Source organism: Hippocampus bargibanti, linkage group LG18 (genome assembly GCF_051943395.1).
Source record: "Hippocampus bargibanti isolate YZ-2025 linkage group LG18, ASM5194339v1, whole genome shotgun sequence".
Classification (NCBI taxonomy): domain Eukaryota; kingdom Metazoa; phylum Chordata; class Actinopteri; order Syngnathiformes; family Syngnathidae; genus Hippocampus; species Hippocampus bargibanti.
This window is the reverse complement of record NC_142751.1, coordinates 4,596,801-4,619,240: the sequence shown is the minus strand read 5'-3', so window position 1 is coordinate 4,619,240 and position 22,440 is coordinate 4,596,801. Positions and strand designations below refer to the sequence as shown.

At 41.9% G+C, this 22,440-nt stretch overlaps 1 protein-coding gene across 2 annotated transcripts in view; it reads right to left on the bottom strand.

Annotated features, from left to right (window-relative positions):
- Positions 1–1,649: 1,649 nt before the first annotated feature.
- Positions 1,650–22,440, bottom strand: part of slc27a6 (solute carrier family 27 member 6) — a 29,844-nt gene continuing 9,053 nt past the window's right edge. The window contains exons 4-10 of one of the 2 annotated variants that reach the window (XM_089019697.1): positions 19,739–19,863; positions 12,279–12,473; positions 9,085–9,175; positions 8,819–9,017; positions 8,255–8,352; positions 6,615–6,745; positions 1,650–2,050 (exon numbers count right to left, since the gene is read on the bottom strand). In XM_089019697.1, coding sequence (XP_088875823.1) covers positions 1,874–2,050; positions 6,615–6,745; positions 8,255–8,352; positions 8,819–9,017; positions 9,085–9,175; positions 12,279–12,473; positions 19,739–19,863 — 1,016 coding nt within the window. In that variant the 3' untranslated portion in view covers positions 1,650–1,873. Of the gene's footprint in view, positions 2,051–6,612; positions 6,746–6,937; positions 7,064–8,254; positions 8,353–8,818; positions 9,018–9,084; positions 9,176–12,278; positions 12,474–19,738; positions 19,864–22,440 lie in introns of those variants that run through there. The other variant, XR_016118179.1, reaches the window with a different exon arrangement.

The following is a 22,440-nucleotide window of genomic DNA, read 5'->3' as shown; positions in this document are numbered from 1 at the left end:
TCTTTAATTCACACTGTTAACAAGCCAAAACGGACTGGGATCGGACTGTAAGTTCTTCTGGTGAATGTCAGGTTCTTCCAGTGGTTACAGAAACGGTAAAATGCTAAAAAGAAGCTAAAAATAATTGCGCCAGCGTAGACTTTACCCGGAAATGTGTCTGAAAAACGGTAAAAAATGTAGCAAACTTACCCGTTTTCACTGTAAACAACCTCACTCTCTCATGATCTAAAAATAACACATAATATTACAAGCTTCTGTCAACAATACAATTTACGTATTTCAATGTAGAAATAAAATTAATAACCGAACGCCTCTAAGTCAGAATCCGCTCAGTAAGACAGCAGGTGCAGACATTCGGTGCATGCGTTTGGCTGAGGAGGCTACCATCTGCGGGATTATGACTGAACGCCTCTAAATCAGAATAACTAAGGTAGATTTCAAACACGGCCTCCCTGTGTGGAGTTTGCATGTTCTCCCGAGCATGTGTGGCTTTTCTCCGGGTCCTTCGGTTTTCTCCCACATTCCAAAAACATGCATGACAGTCTGATTGAACACTCCAACATTGTCCCAAGGTGTGAGTGTGAATGGTTGTTTGTCTCTGTGTGTCCTGCGATTGGCTGTCAACCAATTAAGAGTGTCCCCCGCCTCGTGCCCGAAGACAGCTGGGACAGGTTCCAGCAACCCCCGTGAACCTAATGAGGATAAAGCGGTATGGAAAATGAATGGATGGAATGGATTTCAAACTTTTGGTCCTGCCCTCCACAATATTTTCTGCTTCTCATTTGGTCCCTGGGGAAAAATAATTGCCCACCTTGCTGTACAGGAACGTTCAGAAAAAAAATGACTGTCCAACTGTACAACTGTTATCATATTTTATTCTACCACTGATCATTTTAACTCCTTCTCTTGCAGTTGTTCCTGAGAAGTACATTAAAGAATATCCTTCCATACTTATTTGTCATGTCATTTTTATGATACTAGTGCAGCATGTTCTCCCAGACTCTAATTCCTTGTGTGTGTCATACTTGACCCATAAAGATCATTCTGACTTTGATTCAAAGGACCAAATAGATTTTGAATGTGTTCTGACCTGATCCCCCAGAACATATAATCGTACTAAACATGTATCATTTTAAATACTAGCTGTGTTTAAATATCAATGTTTCACATTTAAAATTGTAATATTCTGATGTGTACGTCTGTGTAAGCTCTCAGTCGTACAGGAGTGGTCCATCGATGAAAAGGTTTCTTCAGCCGTCATCTGTACTTCTTTGAAGGTGTCGGACATTTCGCTTCTTATCCAAGAAACTTCGTCAGCAAACTAAAGTCTAACTGGTAGTTGGTAGTCATAAAACAGCTAAATCCTTCATTAAACCAGTTTGGTGGGGTGAGGTTCAATTTCGAGTGTTCATACAATAGCCTGCTTAGGCAACATAGGATTAGTAATACTGATGAGGTGATACCGGTCGAAGTGGGGCAATCAGGCCAGTCGTTAGTCAGAACAATAGGTACAATCAGTGGAGCTGCGGGAAGTAGTCCTCTGCTCCCCCAACCTGAGAGCAGGGACCTATCATAGCAGAGTCCGGCACCGCCATGTCTGGACAGTAGGCATATATATATAGGGCCTTAACTACCAGTTACTGTTAGAGTTTAGTTTGCTGACGAAGTTTCTTGGATAAGAAGCGTAACGTCGGACACCTTCAAAGAAGTACAGATGACGGCTGAAGAAACCTTTTCATCGATTCTGATGTGTAATATTTTTTATATTGTCAAGTTGGATGTCAAATTCTCTTGAAATATGAAAAAGAGAGCCAGGCCAAATCAACGTATTCTTCTTAGATCACTGCCGTTACTCTCACAAGCACTCACAGTTCTACAGCTTGCGCTCTCCAGAGATGATACTCTGGTATGCAGTTTTTGTTAAAGGGATATAGCTGCTCTCTTGATAATCCAACACATAGAGAGGATCTGATATTGTTGATGGATTAAATCCGCTTTGAACCAGGTGGAATTTCTGCTGTTTTAAGGTGCTTGTCATTTCCATCACGACCTGAGGAGACAAACAAAACAGTGGTCAACATGGCATGGGGAATTAGAATAAATAACACACGGCACAATATGCAAAATGTGGTCCATCATAAAATACTGAACATGTAAAGATTTTAGATCCAACAATACAATATATGACAATATATATTGGATTGGATTTTCCTTTATTAGTCTCGCAGTGGAGAAATTTACATTTCACAGCAGCAAAGTTATGAAAGGAAAGTAGAAAAACAAAATACAGAAGCTGCTGGAAAGATTGATTTAAATTGCGCTTTAACAACAGCTGAAGCTGCAACAAAGCGCTTAACATGGGCAGGTATCAGATACAGGAAAAATAAAGCAGTCACAAAGTTAGTAGAAAGGAGTGAAACCACGGTCATCGGTCTCTTGAAAGACGGCGACGAGTCTGCGTACCGACAAGTGCTGGAGCTCTGGTGCAGCCCTCACAATCTAGGGCTGAACACGCTCAAGACGGTAAAGATGATCGTGGACTTCAGAAAACATCCATCACCACAGCTGCCCCTCACACTATCCAACTGCCTAGTGTCAACCGTTGAGACCTTTAAGTTCCTGAGAATCACAGTCTCCCAGGACATGAAGCGGGAGGTCAACACCAACTCCATCTTGAGAAAGGCCCAACAGAGGATGTACTTCCTGAGGCTGCTAAAGAAGCACGGCCTGCCACAGGAGGTGCTACGACATTTCTCCACGGCTGTCATCGAATCCATTCTGTGTTCTTCCATTCACCGTTTGGTTCGGGGCTTCCACAAAAATGGACAAAATCCGAGTTCCACAGACAGTTAGGACGGCAGAAAAAATCATTGGCACCACCCGACACACTCTTGATGACTTGCACACTGCAAGAATCCAAACAAGGGCGCAGAAAATCTTACTGGACCCTCCACACCCTGCCCACCACCTTTTCCAGCTACTCCCCTCAGGCAGGCACTACCGATCGATCTGCACCAAATTCAGCTTCGTTCCCCAAGCCATTAACTCTCTAAACAGGAACCCAAATAGAAGTGTATAGTGCCTCCATTTTTCTAATTTTTTTTGATGATACTAGTGCAGCGTGTTCTACCGGAGACAAATTCCTTGTATGTTCTACATACTTGGCAATAAAGATGATTCTGACTCTGAATCTGGTATAGTCAATTACAACTACTACAAATGGTCAGTGTCATTGTGACAGCCAGTTCTTTTTCTCCCGGTCATTTACGCTGTCCCGCAATATTGTACTAAGCCATTTCCCATATTATTATTTTTTCTACCCAACAATCCTTCAAGTGACTTTTCTGCTTGAGGTTGCCCAATTTCCATTTAGTCCATATTTTTCCATTAGTACATTCACTAACAACTTTAGCTCTTATGCTTGTTCTGCAGAGCAGACCTTCCTCACTTGAAAAAGAAAATATGTCACTCAGTTTCACTGCTTGCTCTCCTATTTGCACAGACTTCGACAGTCATTCCGACTTAAAAGCATCGCATTTCATTCTTATCTTGATTTGGGGAGTCGACGTATCGCATTCACTGCCCGGTCGCTTCACCATGATAGAAAATTAGCATTACCGCCACTTTAAGGCCATAGAACGTGCAGTCGTACTGTCAATGGCTGCATAGCGTCATAGCATCGTATCGTGTGATTGGCTGGATACCTGACACTCACTGAATTACATAGCAAATAGAAACAAAAAATATATATACTGTATTCATTTGTGTAATTGTTTGTTTGCGTGCGTGTGCGTGTGGCTGGGAGAAGTGTCACATGTCTCTGAAAGAAAGTCGCAAAGCACCACTTGTCTCGGCACCTCCTTAATTGTCTAAACAAACACATTGGCTGTGAGAAGAGCAAAGCAGCTGGCCAGCAGGTCGCTGGAGGCTAATGCAGGCTACATGGTCACAGCTGCATGAATGCTGAAGAATGTTAATGACTATGTAACGGTTTATAATTAAACATTTAAGTGAATATGTGTACTGTTATAGTCTGTGTCGCAAATATATAAAGTAGAAATATTGTTTACATAGTTTAATCATACTCACAAACGGGGTGGTTGTGGTGGGCCAAACCCTACCAGATTTTTGTCTATCGCAGGTGGTCATGGTCCCCATTAACTGTGAAAAACGAGGGATTGCTTCCCACCAATATAAAAGAGTGCTGCACGATTACAATGTCAGGCGATAGACCCTAGAGGCATACATATTGTATAATTTCCAACAGCACACCTGACAATATCTCACCAGTGTGCCATGGCACAGAGTTTGAAAAACACTGCCTGAGAGGGTGAAAATGTTTCAATGCATGCAAGGATTTTTGTGTGACGTGAATGACTGTGCATAAGTTGCTTGAAACAATAATTGCTTTACTATAGACATTGACATATTAACAAGGAACGAGACACACCAGACTTTCCTCCATTGGGATCACCGACACGCCCCTATGCTGGTTCCACTCTTATCTCTCTGGCCGCTCTCAGTTCATCCAAATTAACTCCTTCACTTCACAGTCCTCTCCTGTATCTTCTGGTGAGCCCCAAGGCTCTGTCCTGGTACCCGTCCTCTTTATTACCTAACTTTTTCTACTTGGTAATATTCTCCGTAAATTTGGTATACAATTTTATTGCTTTGCGGATGACACCCAGCTCTAGCGCTCCAGAAAACCCGATGCCTCTCTTCCACCTTCTTTCCTTTCACTCTGCCTCTCTGAAATGAAATCCTGGTTTACCCATAACTTCCTCAAACTTAACAGTGAAAAAAACTGAAATTCTCCTCGTTGGTACCAAATCTACCTTGAGCAAAGCTAACAGTTTCTCTCTCACTCTTGACAATTCGACTGTTTCTCCCTCCCATCAGGTCAAAACCCTGGGTGTCATCCTTGACAGCACACTATCTTTCCACTCCCATTTAAATAACTTAACCCGATCTACGTACTTCCACCTACGCAATATCAATTGTCTTCGCCCGTCTCTCACTCCTCACACCACTGCTATCCTTGTTCATAGGCTTGTCACCTCACGGATTGACTATTGCAATTCACTTCTCCTCGGTGTCCCTCAGAAACTTCTCCACAAACTTCAACTAGTCCAGATTTCTTCAGCCCGGATCATCACCAGAACCTCATCTTTTCACCACATCACCCCCGTCCTCCTGGCTCCCGGTCAAATATAGAATCAACTTTAAAATTCTTCTTGATACACTTAAAGCTATCCATAAACTTGCCCCCCCATACCTTTCTGACCATCTTCAAATTTCTATTCCCTCTCGTTCCCTCAGATCCTCTTCCTCCTTCCACCTCTGTGTGCCCCCCCCCTGCCCGTCTGAGCACGATGGGGGACAGAGCTTTCAGCTGCTCTGCCCCAAAACTCTGGAACTCACTTCCTCCCAACATTCGTAACATCGATTCTCTTTCCACCTTCAAATCCCATCTCAAAACCCACCTATTTAAAATTGCATTTCTGTGTAGCTCTATCTCTTGTTTCTATTTATAATTGTATTTTATTTATTGTATTCTATTTATAATTGTATTTTATTTATTATTGTATCTATGGTTGTCTGTGACGGTAAAGTGTCCTTGAGAGCTTTGAAATAAAATGTATTATTATTATTATTATTATTATTCATTTTTGTTGATAGAAAGGTGTTCTGTTGGTACCCAAGCATTTCAAAAGGACATGACATGTCAAAAGGAAAGAATGGGGAATTAAACCAAAAATTCTGAAGATACAAAAGGGAGAGGAGTAGCAGTACCTTACATTGCAGGACTTTCTGAAAAACTACAAAAAGTTCTTTGGCAACACAAAATTCCTACTTATTTCAAACCGATAAATACTTTCAGGCAAAAATTAGTGCATCCAAAAGATAGGCTGCCAAATGAAAAACAAAGTAATAGAGTTTATTCAATACATTGTAAGAATGAAAATTGTAAAGTGCAATACATTGGGGAGACTAAACAAATTCTCAAAAAAAGACTTTGTCAACATCGCAGGGATAATACTAGTGGGCCTCAATCAGCAGTACATATGCACCTAAAAGGTAGCACCCACTCATTAGACGACAATGAGGTTAAAATCTTCGCAAAAGAAAATAGATGGTTTGAAAGAGGAGTAAAAGAAGCTATTTTCATAAAACAGCAAAATCCTTCACTAAACCGACATGGTGGTGTGAGGTTCAATTTGGATCGTTTGTACAACCGACTGCTTAGGCAACATAGGATTAGTTATGCTGATGAGGTGATACCAAAGCAAATAGGACAATCAGGCCAGTTGTCAAATCAGGACAATAGAAGTGATCAGTGGAGCCACAGGGAGTCGTCCTCTGCTCCCCCCAACCTGAGAGCAGGGACTTATAGCAGAGTCCGGCACCGCCCCGTCTGGACAGTAGGGATATATATAGGGCCGAAACTACCAGCAAGACTTTAGTTCGCTGAAGAAGCATCTTGGATAAGAAGCGAAACGCCCGACACCTTCAAAGAAGTACAGATGACGGCTGAAGAAACCTTTTCATCGATGCTTTCACTTGGTGTGGAAAATATCAACTTCCATTTGTGTACACATGACTCGGCAATTTACCTGCAGTCTTATGAAGAGCGGTCGAGCATACATGGGCAGCTCCATCAACACGTGTTGAAAAAATCTGCTCCCATCAAACATAAAGCCTGGTCTTAGAATAATGGCAGCCATTCCGGCTCTTCCCTCTTGCCCTGTACATACAACAAAGGAAAATGAAAAAAAAAATCAAAAACATTCTTGAGCATCAACGTTTTTGGAAACATTTAAATATTTGTATTTTAATATAGTGCATGGTCCAAGATGTGAACCAGCTGCCCCCTAAAATTGTACCCCTTCTGAAACAGGCAAACGTCAACTTTGCCAATATTGGGAAATTTGTTTACCTTTGTGCACCCAAACCATTTACAGTGTAACAAGGATCTCATTCTTTAATACACAGAAAATGATATAATAAATCTGCTTTCTTCAATGTAGGTCACGTGAAGCAGTTAAATAGTTATTCTGTGAACCTGCCAATGAAAATAAAAGAAACACACAGATAAGCATCGGAGCACCTGTTCGAAGGACTTGATCGCATTTTAGACACAAGCCAACGTCACGGTTTATATTAAAAATAGACACACAGAGACAAACAACCATATGCACTCACACTCAGAGACAATTTGGAGTAGTGATGGGCATTCCGGCTCTTTTAAGAGAGCCGGTTCTTTTGGCTCGGCTCACTAAAAAGATCCGGCTCCTTTGTCTCCCAAATAGCTCCTCAATGTCGCTTAAATTATTTAACTACCAAAAATCATGTACAATTATGTGAAAAACGAATTACTCATGTAAAAAATACACTATATCAAATATTTTGTATTTATTATTTATGTGCACAGAGTTAGTAGATGCTAACTTTCACTGTCCCTGTGGTTACTCTGGTCTGATGATCAGCTGTCACTAATATGCTTTTCATATTAATAATGCGATAATCCCAAAAATAGTAAAATTGATAATAATTGAATAATAATAATAACAGCACAATGTGATAACATTTGTCCACTGTACCTGTCTACATTGATCTCAAGTGACCTGCTCAAATAGCTCCAAAACAGTGCATGTGTCCTCCCCAGCTCCTCTGCTAAATTCTCAGAAATGTGTCTTTCATTGAACTCAAAACAATGCAGCAGACATGTCCCCACTTTGAAATGTTCAATGAAATGGCATGTATCTGACATGTAGGATGTCGTGGTTCGGGATGTCCAACAGTCAGTTGTTAGACAAACAGCTATGGCTTTTCTGACCCTTTTGTTGAACTGCCATCCGCTCAAACCATGTTCAGCCAAACAAACATGCAAACAAACCTGTGTGTCGCACTCATTGTTCTGCTTCCAGTTTATTTCAGAGCAACGTAATATTCAGTGTGATGTGGTGCTTCATTAATGTTATGATTAATAATATACAGTAAAGTCTCGTTATATCGATATCGGATATATCGATAGTCCCGGTTATATCGATACTATTTCTATGCACGCACGGAGAAAATTACATGCAAACAGGGTCGGATATATCGATAGTCCCGGTTATATCGATATTTTTCGGACTCCCTTGAATATCGATATAACGAGACTTTACTGTATATAATCAGGTTAAAATTGATTTAAATTAATGCAGATAATAAGGCGTTGAACTGAAAACCACTCGTTCCTACATGAACGTACCTGCTATTTCCACTCCATACACATTGACTTCTTGTATAAAATCAACTGAGCCAAGGGTTTCTGCAACGTCTGTTGTAGCTACATTTTCTCCTTTCCACCTGAACCCAGGAAAACAAAAAATAACCATTGTTAATAATAGTGTTCTTAAACAATAATGATTCTCAAATTACGCTTACATACATCACTTCCAAACATCAGAAAGAAGGGACACAAGAAGCTACAGAAATAACAAGGGCAAAGAGAGGAGCTGAAGAGAGTATGGAAGGTAAAAGTGACTGTAGTCGGAGCACGAGGGTAGGGCAGTGATCCCCAAACTAGATGAGCGGTTGCAACAGGTGTCGAGAACATCGGATATCTTGATCCTTGGTCTTCTGATATTTCGTTTGTGTTCTACTGTATCTTTCCTTTGCAAATGCTTTTTGTTCCTGTATTGTGTTACCTGGCTCCTTGTGACCAGCGATTTCAGTTTGTTACTGCGCTTTCTTTGAGCTTCAATTTTTGTAGTTCAAAAAATGATGTTTGGTCCTGAAGCTGATAATGAAATCAAAGCATACACAACTGTACCTGAATGTGTCTCCGACTCTGTCTTTGAAAGAGATAAAGCCTTCGTTGTCCTCAGCCATCAAATCGCCTGTGTTGAAGTATGCATCTCCCTTGACAAACACATTCCTTATCAGCTTCTTTTCTGTCAGCTGTTTGCTTCCAGCATAGCCAAAGAAGGGAGTCAATGCACTGACTTTAGATATTAAAAGCCCCGTCTCCCCTAGGAAAGAACAGATTAGTTGTCAGGGACTTGAGTTGAAAGCGACTTCAGAGAGTGGAAATCTTACCCCTTTTCACTCGCTGACAGAAACCGTACTGATCTTTCATTGGCTCCTCTTTCATCATGTCATACTTCACCAGATCATATTTCAGCAAGAGCTGGAAAAAACACAATATTTTCATTAAACAGTCATATTCAGTAAGAAGTCCTGATAAGAAATCAGAAATCCTTTAGTCGTCACACATCGGGGAAATTTGCAGTCAACAGCAGCAATTTGAAAAGGGATGGGGTGGGGGAGAAAGGATAGAAAACAAGATATTCTAAGCATAACAAAATAAAAATGTCAACTGTATACTGTGCAAATGTAAATGTGCAAACCATTTCATAGAAAACTGTACATAGTGCAAGTATCAAGAAACGATATATTATTATATATTGATATCTTGCATCAACCCATATTTAGAAGTGTCCATTTTTTTTCACATGTGATCATTGAGAATTGCAAAGCCTGACAGAAGTCGGTAGGAACGAGCGGCGGTACCTCTCCTTCTTGCAACACGGTGTGATATCATGAGAGGCTAGCTCTCAGCGGGACGGGACAAGAAGTGCAACGGACGACAGGTTTGGATACAAACGAGAGGTTTTAATGAAGGGTTCCAGGGGGAATTCACAAGCAACAAAGGTTCGAATCGTGTCTCTTCCAATACTTGTCAAAATAAAGTCTCTTCTGATACTTAAATCCAAATAAAGTCTCTAAACTGAAGACGGAGTTCTTTACAAGAGTCTCTAGGCCTCACCCCTCTTGACGTCCTCGTCATGTAGCCTAGCCGCCTTAGCTAGGTTCAAATCCAGTGTCCAGTCATGTGGTCCCAACTGGCAATGAGTTCCACGCAGCAATCAACTTTTCCACAGAGCACAGCAATCGAGCTTGTCTTTCTCCAAGCTGCACACTCAGAGGCTCCCTGCCTTAAGAGCCCTGCTTTCCAATCAAGCCTTGATCAGCCGCAGGTGTGTGGGTTTAATTGCTGCCCTCCACCAGGTGGGGCCAAGACTCTCTCTGGGTGGAGCCATCTTAGGGGGATGTATTTGCCCTCCAGGACACAGCCTCTCGTGACATCACAACAGGTGTAATAGTCTCTGGCTGAAGGAGCTACCCAGTGCTGTCAGGGTGGGCAGGAGGGTGTGGGAGGGGATGTCCATCATAGCTTTTAGTTTAGCTAGCGTCCGTCTGTTACCCACCTCCTCCAGAGAGTCCCGCGAGCAGCCCAGAACAGAACTGGCCCTCTTGACAAGGTGCTCCAGTCTTTTCCTGTCTAAGGTGGTGATGCTGCCCGACCAGCAGACAATTCCATAGTGGATGGCTGAAGCCACCACAGAGTCATAGAAAGTCTTTAGGAGTTACCCCTGAACTCCAAAAGACCTCAGTTTCCTGAGTAGGAAGAGGCGACTCTGTCCCATTTTGATTAGGGCATCCGCGTTTGTAGTCCAGTCCAGTTTATTGTTGAGAGTAACACCAAGGTACTTGTAGGAGTGGGTTACGATTACCACATGTGTTTCAATGTATGGTACGGGTCAGAATTTACGTTTTATAGATGATGATAGGTGAACACTAATGTCACAGTTTTCCCCGTATCTTTGCATCTTTGGTGGTTATGTGGTTGGAAAGTGTTTTCTTTTATTCCCCCGCTATGTTTCAGATTATGTGCACCTGTTACGGTAACTGGCTACACGTCTCTTGTCACCAGTCGTCTGGTATACCATCATGTTAAGAGAAGAATATCATTTAAGCCCCATGATTCCATTTGGGGAACAGATGTTCCAGAACAGTTCAAACACCATGACACAGGCAGTAAAGTAAGGTTTGCTCTTTTTCCGCAAATCGGAGTAGCAAAAACATGCTACAAATTGAGACAATTGATTACAGATTTCAAGTGTTTGTAAATGCCAGTTTGAAAGTGGATGTGCAAAACACCGAAATTGCTTCAATTAGACAAATGGTGTTACAAAATAGAATGGTTTTAGAGCTTTTGACAGCCCCACAAGGGGGCGTCTGTGCTATGGTCGGTGACACTTGTTGCACGTATATACCCGAAGAAGCCAATTCTATAAACATGACTAGTGCTTTGTTATCAGGGACCTCAAAGATGCTATGGCCAAAGATCAACGGCCTGATCACCCGTGGAGCTTTGCCATGCTCCTTGCAGGCCCTTGGACTCAGACTTTGCTTAGACTGTTTATACCTGCCGTGATCATGCTTTTTCTTATTTTCTTAGTCATTGGCTGTTTAGTTCCTTGTTTACTTCCGATGGAGATCTCTAAGATCACCAGTTCCCATGTTAATTACGCAAAGATTTTGTACCATCAAACTCGTGAAGGGGACACTGTGTTGTGATTTGGAATTTTACATCATGGCCAGAGTGTGGTCAATCCTAATGGAAGGCCGAGAAGGAATTTTAGTCTCTGCATTATGGCGGATGTTTTTGCCTTCTCCATGAGATTGTGTCTCTATGCCGTTCGTTTATGATGTTCAAGCTGAAAACCGTTTTGGAGATGTATGTACTGATGTTTTGAATGTGCAACAGGGGGGAGATGATAGAACGAGTTTATGTACACATCCTTAAACATCTGATGTTACTTTTAATTTCTACTCCTTTGTATTTCTTTAGTTTAGTGTGAGTGGTTACTTCATATATTTGTAGTTTAGTGTCAATTGTTACTTTAAACATTCTTAGTTCAGTCCGATTGTGAGCGCCCACCTTTGTATCAAGTAGCTGATAGGCTCTTTTGAAATTGTGTCATTGTCGCCGTATAACTACCTCGGGTGAGGGAGGCGCTCGCTCTCTCGCCTCTCTCCCTCAATGGAGTGGCATGTTTCTACACTGTCCAGAAGATTAAATAATCTTTAATTTTTCTACTTTGGTTCCTGCTTGATTTTTGTGATTGCGTGATTACTCTTCAATTACAAAGTTGGATCTAACAGGCTCATTGCCGCACATTCAAAAAAAAAAAAGAAAGAAAACAAACATTCAAACTGAACTGCAAATTAGCAAGCAAGACAAGGGCAAAAACTATTTTATCATGAAAGAGCAATACATCAATAGAAATATGTATTTTTTCATTTTTAGGTCATTTTAAGTCAATTTCTTTGCTAAACTAATTACAATCATTCAAATTATACATTTCATTTGGCCAGCATCCCTTTACACAACAATACAAAAGAATGTACTATGTCAAAAGATATTGAGATTGCTGTTTACTCACCCTGTAGATAAAATTAGAACGCCCTACTCTGCCAATCTTGCCGACGTGATTCATGAAACAGAGGTTTCCCTCCGTGGAGCCATACACCTCACACATTTGGATACGTCCATAGCGTCTAAGGAATTCCTGCCAGACATCCTGACGCAGCCCATTGCCGATTCCCATCCTCACCGAGTGGACGTTGTCAATCTCTGTCTGAAGGTGGTAAAGATTACATTACAATAAGAGTAAGTCAGTTCAAAAAATGTCAGGTATGTCAGACATTTCACTTCAAGAGCAGAATATGGTAGGTAGAACTTGATCCGGGTTCGGACCAGTTTTGAAAAAGTAAATTAGCATACATCTCTAAATGTATGTTTATGTCTTTGGCATGTTTAACTCATTCACTGCCATTCCCGAATTTATTTGTTCGGGTTTTGTTTTTTTTTCTTGTGGGGGTGCAGATAAAACGCTGGTCAGACCTCTGGCAATGTTTTTCTTTCCCACGGAGGGGCAGCATTTGCCTGTTGTACAGTTGCCCCCACTTACTCCAGACCCATATAACTTCGGAATTAACTTTTTTTCCTGGTGAAAAAACAGAGTCTAAAGTTTCTTACGCTGCATTTAATCTTTGTATATGCCTAAAACTCAATATCGTGTGAGTCCTGGAATTTGAGTGAAAACTGGAGTGGGCAACTTTTTGCACGCCTGGCAGCGAATGAGTTATAATGTGTAAACAGCGATTATATTTTTTAGACAGAGTACAGCAGTCCATGTATGTACTGCAATCTTTAATTATAAAACGTTATACACTAATTAACATTCATCAGCATTGCCTTCAGAGTGAGGCAAAAATAATTTACATTGAAAGATGGGGCTGACATGTGTCACACCCTCGATTACACGCTCTCTGGTATTATCCCTGTTTGTGTCATTTTCACTTGGTTTTGGCAACCCTACTTACACGAGGATATAGTTGCTTAGCATTGGGGGTCTACACTCAGACTTTGTTCACCAGCACACAAAAATCCAAATGAAACGATTTACGGGGCTAAACGCGAGGGGAGCGGCTGCATTGGACGAAGCGTGGAAATGCCGGCAGGTGAGGTGGAACCGATCCGGCAAGTTCCCACCAAACAGTCCTAAGTCGAAAACCATTCAAAATGTTAAAGAGACTCAGTGTTCGGTCGTATTGCATCTGAGAAAAAAGGGGGGTGGGCAGACTGATTGGAATAGATAGATCCTTTTGTAATTGCAAGAAAAACGAACAAGTGACGTCTTTTCTCTCCTTTCTTGTGTGAGTTTCAATTATTTGCTGTTATTACTCTATCACTAGAAGAGCTTTATGGATGTTGTCAAAGAGGATATGAAGGTAGCTAGTTTGAGAGAAGATGGAGGACACTGATTCGCTGTGGGAAAAGCCCAAAGGAAAAGAAGAAGTAGACTCACACAAAGAGACTCACAGGGAGTTGAGATAGGTGAGTTGATACTTTCAGCAATAAAATGTATTGTAATAAAAGAATAAAATGTGTCCTGTGAGAGGCTGGACCCGTCAAGTCCATCCAGTCTTTCGCCCAAGGAGCACTGACCTGAATCACTGTCGGCTCATTTTCCTCATATGTAGGGATAATTGACCACCAAATTGGCATCTTATTGGCTGTAGCTTTAATTAACATTTATATTTTGAATATAAGGCCCTTGAATAAAAATGAGAAAAATACAATTAGGGTTACCAGTTGATTTATCATTATTTTATATATGCAGTAATAAGTACTCACACTGTGTGAGTATGTCCATTGATGGGTGTAATTCATGTGTGTAAACGGTTTCTTTCCTAATTACTGATATTTTGATGGTGACAGTGGCATGGCCAAGCTTCCACCCACTCAACAAAACAGTGGACAAAGAGGACTTTCAGTCTTGCATCAATAGGGAGCTCTGGCATCATATTACGCCTACGTGCATGTCTATGTGTCCACGGTGGGAAGAGCAAACGAAGGCAACAAAAGACATTTTTCTTTGGGTCACAGAGCATAGTGTGATTCACGACTGTGATTTTGGACTAGAAAACTATCACGGATTATGGAAAATCTAGGCAAAATAATTAATTTATACAAAATATAACCAAATATGATACAATCCTTGACGCTCAATATGTATATTAATTTGAAAATAGATATTGGAGTGCTGACAATGACAACTAATGACAATGAAAACTACTTGAGCCAGCTATATTTGCTATTTTCTATTCAACATAAGAGTAAACCACCATTCATTTAGGGCAGGTGGCGGGAACCTTTTTGACTAAGAGAGCTATAAAATAAAATATTTAGGAATGTTTTTCAGTGATAGCCACACACACACACACACACACACACACACGCACACACACGCACACACACGCACGCACGTGATTTCAACAAAATGTCAGAATATATTATTAAAAATAATTTGTGATAATAGCAACCAATATGAATAGTTTTCCGTTCCTCATGATTGGTAAAAAAAATCCAGACAAACGATCGGAATGAAAGTCAAATTGCCGGATCTATACGCAAAGCTACTGCTAGCTAGCCTGCACACTGCTCAATAGCTTGCATGCTTGCTTTCTGTTGTCTCTCACAGAAGTATATTGATGCTAATGTTAGCATGGGGCTTGTCAAAGTGCCTCTGATATTCAACTGTTTCATTCATGGTATTTTTTTCATTACAAATTAGAATTACGGCAGAACTTTTTCTCTCCACAAAGGCGAATCCTTCTGTCCATCAAACCTGAAGTGTACGATACTCGTGGTTTTTTTTTACTAGTCAGGCTTGTTTACAAGGGGGCGTTTACCTGTTTCAACATCAAAGGCCATAGGTCAGTATCATCCAATCAAAATTGTGCTTTCCGCCAACAACCGCCCAAACAGGAAATGAACAGCGGAAAAGTAAGAATATGTATTTAGTTTTATCGGTGAGCCAGATGCAATCATCAAAAGAGCCATATGTTCCCGACACCTGATCTCGGGAGACACAACCTAAAGCCACCTGCTTTAAGTGAATATCTCTAAGACCATAAAAAATACTGTTGATGTTTATAGTGTCTGTTTGTGAAGCCTTTTCCTTTTAGAGCCTGGTGGGGTGGCATGTCAGGTCGACGAGTCTGCGTGTGACTTCCAGGGGGTGAGCTGTGAAAAGACTCCTCATTGTGTTGTTTTGCTTCTGTCGTCGCATAAAAAAGGGCTCAAAAGTGCCTCGATGACTGTGTCGTATTACAGATATCCACAATATAGCAAAGGTTTCTCCCACATATATTTTGGAGCAGTATAAGAATCTATTCAATATTAGTGTTGTCCATTCAAATTGATTGAAAACTGTGAAGAACCAGTGTTTCTTGTTTGGACATCTACTGTCATTGAACAGTGTTATGCTGTACATAACAGCATGTTGACCACAACAAAGTATTCATCTTTCATACACCTGACAAAAAGAAAAAAAATCAAGGTTTCAAGATGACTGACTGCAACAAAAACAACAAATACGTTAACCCACAGCCAAGTACAGGAGCACCTTGACAAACTTAATTGAATGTAACTGTTTGTACCTCGTGAAACACATTTTAATAACAGCACAGTGTTGTAAGAAAAAAAAAATCAATAATGTTTGGAAGAATGCGGCAGATACAAGCTGTCAGCGTCCCGTATGAATACCCGATGTCCTAATGAGGGGATTGAGAGCAGGTGGTGGAAGCGGGGAGACGTGGCCCCGCCCCTAGCTGTCAATCCGAATGTGACACACAAACACAGGTACACGTACACACGCACACGTACACACACGGATGTATACACACATGAGCACACACACACGCACACACAAACACACGCACACGCACACACGCAAACACACGCAAACACACACAAACACATACACACCCTTAGACACATTCATACACCTCCCTCCTTTTCCTTGGCAGTCCATCGGACTCAAAGATGACGTAGCTTCCATTCCTGTGGTGTATTGGACAGTGGTTCTCGTGGCTGGCAACGATGACACTGTCGGTGACTATGAAGCCCGATTTTGGAGCCACAAATTCTGCCACAGTACATGTGAGGCCCGGATAAGGTTGCCGAGGTGGCACTGGAACAGCACAAAGGTGTCTTTGCTGGTGCCGCACCAACCTCCACTGGGTGCATTATCTTCCAGGTGTGCCACCCCTTCGTGGCATAAGGAACGCCAAAGAGGCCTGTTAGCTGCAGCAGACTCCAGATTGCTGGGCTTGATGTTGCACTTCTGGAGAGTCTGTTTCAGCTGGTCTTTGTATCGCTGCTTTGGACCACTAGGCTTCCTATTTGCTGACAAGAGTTGTCCATAAAGCACCTGTTGAGGCAAACCTCTTTGCTAATGTGGCTTCGATACTGATGGAGTCAGTGCGTTGAAGGATGTCAGTATGTGGGACACGATCAAGCCAAGGATGCGTTGGAGGCACCCGATGTGGAATGCATCAAGGCGTCTGACATGGCGCCGATAGACGGTCCAAGCTTCAGAGCCATATAGCAGCGTGGACACACACATTGGCAGGTAGACTGCGACTTTTGTTAGATTGGATTTGATTAGCCTTTAATATCCATCCATTATCCGTACCACTTATTCCTCACAAGGGTCGCGGGGGGTGATGGAGCCTATCCCAGCTGTCTTCGGGCACGAGGCGGGGGGCACCCAGAATTGGGAGGAAACCGGAGGACCTGGAGAAAACCCACGCAGGCTTGGGGAGAACATGCAAACTCCACACAGGGAGGCCGGAGCGGGACGCGAACCGGCGACCTCTGCACTGTGAAACCGGCGGGCTAACCACTCAACTACCGGGATGGATGGATGGCCTTTAATAGTCTCGCAGTGGAGAAATTGACATTTCACACCAGCAAAGACATGGAGGGAAGAGGAAAGGAAGGGATGAAGTATAAAACAAAAAACAGGAGCTGCTGGAAAGGCAGCCACTCTCGCTGTGCCATCCAACAGAACAGGAGTCAAGAGAACAAAATAACAAAATAACATGACAACACAAAGACAATCATTCCATCTTCAGCGCCTTCTGCGCCCTCTATAATGTATGAAGCAGTTCTAGATAAAAAGGAGAGGATCAAAGCCTCCTTTTCACTAGTGGATCAGGTACGTCCTGCTGGCTTGTGCACATCAGCTACAAGCTAAATGTTGAAAGCAAACACTAAGCTGTAGCATCCATTGACGAAAACAGATCATGTATACTTGGTATCCTTGAGTGGTTGTTTTGACATACATGAGTACGCAATCTGCTAAAAGCATTGGAGGCTTGATTGACGTGGGCCCTGAGGTCATCATCAATTTGACAGGAAACTGTTAGAATGCTGCCGAGGTCGCTGAATTGCTGGACAACCTTGCAGGGTGTGCCACTGAGGGCGAACACGGGGGTTGAGAACTCTCTATTGCCATGACCTCCATTTTGATGACATTGATCGATAGATGGAGGACATAGTATGCAGGGCATGTTGCATGGCAACTGGGCTGTGGGCCAGCAGAGCAGAACCAACTGCATATTGTAGCTCGGGGATGTTGCTGATCAAGGTCGTGGTCTTGGCTTGTTGGTGTCTGATGTTAAACAAGCTACCACCCAGGCGAAATTGGATTTGTACCCTGCCACCTTTTTAGACAGACTAATGGAAGAGGAGTGTCGCTGCTATCAGGAACAGAATGAATATAACAGGGACCAGTACACAACCCTACTTCACCCCGACTTCCACAGGGAACGGGGATGATTGCTGGCCGCCATCATGTACAGCTGTCTGCATGCCACTGTGGAACTTTTTAAGGATGACAAGAAATTTGGAAGGGACGGCAAATTTCTGCATTACGGGCCAAAGAATTTCACTGTTAACTGTATCAAAGACATTGGAAGATCGATGAAGGTGATGTAGTGGTCTCTACTTTGTTCCCTGCATTTCTCCTGAACCTGTCGCACAGCGAAGATCATGTCCAGGGTGCTTCAGTCCTTTCTTAATCCGCATTGTGTCTCTGGGAGGAGGTCTTCGGTAATGTGCGATGTAAGACGGAACAGCATTACTTTTACAAGAATCTTGCGAGCAACAGAGAGCAGGGAGATGCCACGGCTGTTGCCACAGACTGACTTGTCCCCCTTCCTTTTATGAATGGTGACGATGTTGCTGTCTTTCCATTACTGAGGAAGTGTCTCATTTTGTCAGATGTTGCAAATGAGGTGGTATAGCTGCCGTAGTAGGAGGTAACCACTGTTCTTGAGAACCTCAGCTGGAAGTCCATCAGGGCTAGGGCTTTTGTTGTTTTTATGGCTCCAGATTGCAGAAAGGACGTCGGTGAACTGAGGAGGTTCATCAGGGGAGAGAACTGAGGGAAGCTCTGGGAGGGAGTCAAAGACAGATGGGTCTGAAGGGTTTACTTGGTTGAGCAGGGAGTCAAAGTGCTCTGCCGAGTGTTCGAGTATGAGCTGTTGGTCCTTCAGTAGCACCGAACAGTCATCCAATCTGACTGGGACAATGTGTTGTCTTTGTGGACCATGTAGGGATTTTACAGCAACATAAATGGCGTGTGTGTTGTTGTCTACATGCCTCTGGATTTCTTGGGCCTTGCAGAGCCACCACTTGTTTTCCATAATACTCAGCTGTTTCTGTGTTTCACCATGGATGCCCTGATAGTGAGAGAGGATAAGTGGAAGTGAGGGTTGGAGAGAAGTGTAGTATGGACTTTGCGCTTGGCTTCCAGAAGCTCCTGTATGGCAGCTGAGCTGCTATTGAACCAGTCTTGGTGTCTGTCGTTTCTGAGTGGTGTCTGTCGTTTCTGAGTGGTCTCAGAGGCAGCTTAATGAATTGTTTTCCTCAATTCTTCCCACCTGCTCTCCATATCAAGGTCACCCTTACTAGTTTCCTTGTCCAGGGCGGCAAGTGCCTCTGCAAGCTTGCTGCAGTAGCTAGCCCCACGCTTTGCCCGGGTAATGCAGACGTAATTTTGGTCCTGTTGCCTTGTCACATCCATGACCTGGCCCCGTCACTTTATCCTATCGCCAGAGGACTTATATTGTGGAAATGAAGCCTGCGCAACTAATGGATTTAGTGTGAGGGACGGGGCGCACGATTCCTTCCTCCACAAACTTGGCCACACCAACTGTATTCCAGTGGCATGAGTGAGGAATCAAGATGACCTTCAGGTGATTGCGGTTGCAGGGGGCTGCCGGTAGTCCGGTCTGTTGGGCTCCCCTATGCCTATCCCAGAGTGTGGATCATACACACACATGCACACCCACGCGCGCACACACACACACACACACGCACGTGCACACACACACACACACACAGACACACACACACACACACACACACACACACACACACACACACACACACACACACACACACACACACACACACACACACACACACCCACACACACACACACACACACACACAGACAATGAAATGACAGACAGACAGTGTTACCTTTGGCTGGTTGCAGAGATATCTGCACAATTCACCAATATACTGGAAAACTGTCACGTTATGTTTGCGACAGTCATTCCAGAACTGTGAAGCTGAGAACTTCTTCTTGAGGATGCATGTTGCGCCTGTGATGAACCAACATTAAATTTTATAGGACAAAAATATACAAATATTACACTCTCCCTCTATATCAGTTTGAACTTTGTTGCCTTCTAAATTAAACCCGAGCAAGTCTTAAGGAATTAAAGACATCTGTAGGCTGACAATTGTTATTTGAGACAATTTTTGTTTGCTGTTCAAAAAACAGAAAGAGCAGAACACAATGGTCTTTATTGTCTCCGTTCATTTTTTAATGACATTTACAGTTTGTGTATTTCAATACTACTGTATAATCCATTTCTCTATCCTTATTAGTGTCATAAATGAGCTAGAGACGTTCCTAGCTGACTTTGGGCAAAAGGTCAGCGACAGACTGTACTGGCCACCAGCCATTTGTAGGTTACATCAACAGACAAATATTCTTAATTGTTGAATATTGAAAGTCTTCAGTGAACTAGACGGTCAGTGAACTAAGAGGTCGAACGCACGCATGGGAAGAACATGCAAACTACAAACACAAAGAATGGTTGGAGTCCGGCCATGAATCCCCAACCTCAGGACTGTGAGCCACAGTGATGTGTAATTAAGTTTCGGGGCTGGCGAGACAAAGTCGAGTGTTTGCCATTGAATGAACAGTCAAAAATTTTAAACAGAATTGAATTTTCTCTGTCTCTCTCACACACACACACACACACACACACACGCACACGCACACGCACACACACGCACACGCACACACACACACACACACACACGCACACACACGCGCACACACAAACACGCAAACAAAAACAGGTGTCACAATATGGAGCATCCTGTGTGATAAAAGTGATTCAGTATCATTGGTATCTTGTTTCTGCATAAAATAATGAGTGTCTTAAATACAATAATAATGAGTATGTCTTAAATACAAAGAGTATGTCTTAAATACATGTTACACCTCTGTGTGCCCCCCCGTCCTCCCCCCCCCCGCCCACCTCAGCACGATGGGGGACAGAGCTTTCAGCTGCTCTGCCCCCAAACTCTGGAACTCACTTTCTCCCAACATTCGTAACACAGATTCTCTTGCCACCTTCAAATCCCATCTCAAAACCCACCTATTTAAAATTGCATTTTCTGTGTAGCCCTATCTCTTGTTTCTATTTATAATTGTATTTTATTTATTGTATTCTATTTATAATTGTATTTTATTTATTATATCTATGGTTGTCTGTGACGGTAAAGTGTCCTTGAGAGCTTTGAAAGGCGCTTGAAATAAAATGTATTATTATTATTATTAGAATGTCTGTCTGTATGCATGTATGTAAGTATGTATTTATTTAAACAAAGGCTGGTTAGACTTTATTTGTAATTGACGAACTATATCTTCATCATCATCATCATTTCGGCAGTACATTTATAGTGCTTGTGCAATCTTCTTGTGTTATTCATTAATCTTGCTTCTCATAACATATTATGCTTGCAACATGTTCCAAAAAAGAAAAAAAAACACTCCCTCCTTTCCTTTTCAAAACACTCACTAAACACTTGGAAACTGAGAACAGTATTTGCAGAAGCTTCGTAGCTGGGATTTCCAGCAGACTTTCCAGCCCACTCTGTTCTTTTTTGATATATATATATATAGTAAAGTCTCGTTATATCGATATCGGATATATCGATAGTCCCGGTTATATCGATATTTTTTCGGACTCCCTTGAATATCGATATAACGAGACTTTACTGTGTGTATATATATATATATATATATATATATATATATATATATATATATATATATATATATATATATAGTGTGTGTAGAGGGGATTAAACACTTTAATGGCTTCCCCAAATTAATAACATCCCCAAAGAGGAAACCGTAACTACAATGTGTCAAACGGCAAAAAACTAGTCTGACACCCTTGCTTTACACCTCTGTCTCAAAGTACAGTGATACCTTGGCTTACTAACTTCATTGGTTCCTAGAAAGTGTGTGTAAGGAGAAAAGTTAGTCTGCCAAACATTTATTTTCCATAAGAAACCATTAAAATGAGAATAATCCGTTCCCAGGTCCCCATAAAACATAATTTTCAACTAAATAAGCCTTAACACTACACACAATATAGCTTAATTGATGTATATGTATATATGTATATATGTATATATGTTGATGTATTGCAAATTTCCCCATTGTGGGACGAATAAAGGTATTCTGATTCTGATAATAAATATGCCATGGTATTGTAATTAAAGAAATAAACTGTACTATATAGTAAAGTCATTTTATTTACTTTTGTGATGGTCGTTGATGACTTGATGGGATGGATAGTTTTTGCATAAAGTGTCTCATGGATCTCTGGGTTGCACATCTTAGAAGTTGTGATATTGCAACAGCAACAGATTCAGGCAGACACACAAGAAACTTCATTAATAGCTGGTTCCCTTGCTTGTATGTTCTCTTCAAATCGTACAGATTATTACAGATTATCTAGGCTTGTGCAGGTTATTTGTGGAGCCTGATTGATGGGATATTTTAACCTTGCAGTCTACATTCTGCCTTTGATCTATCAATAAAGTTGAAACAAGTTCAAATTTCAGTTTTCTATACATGTTCTCACCTTTTG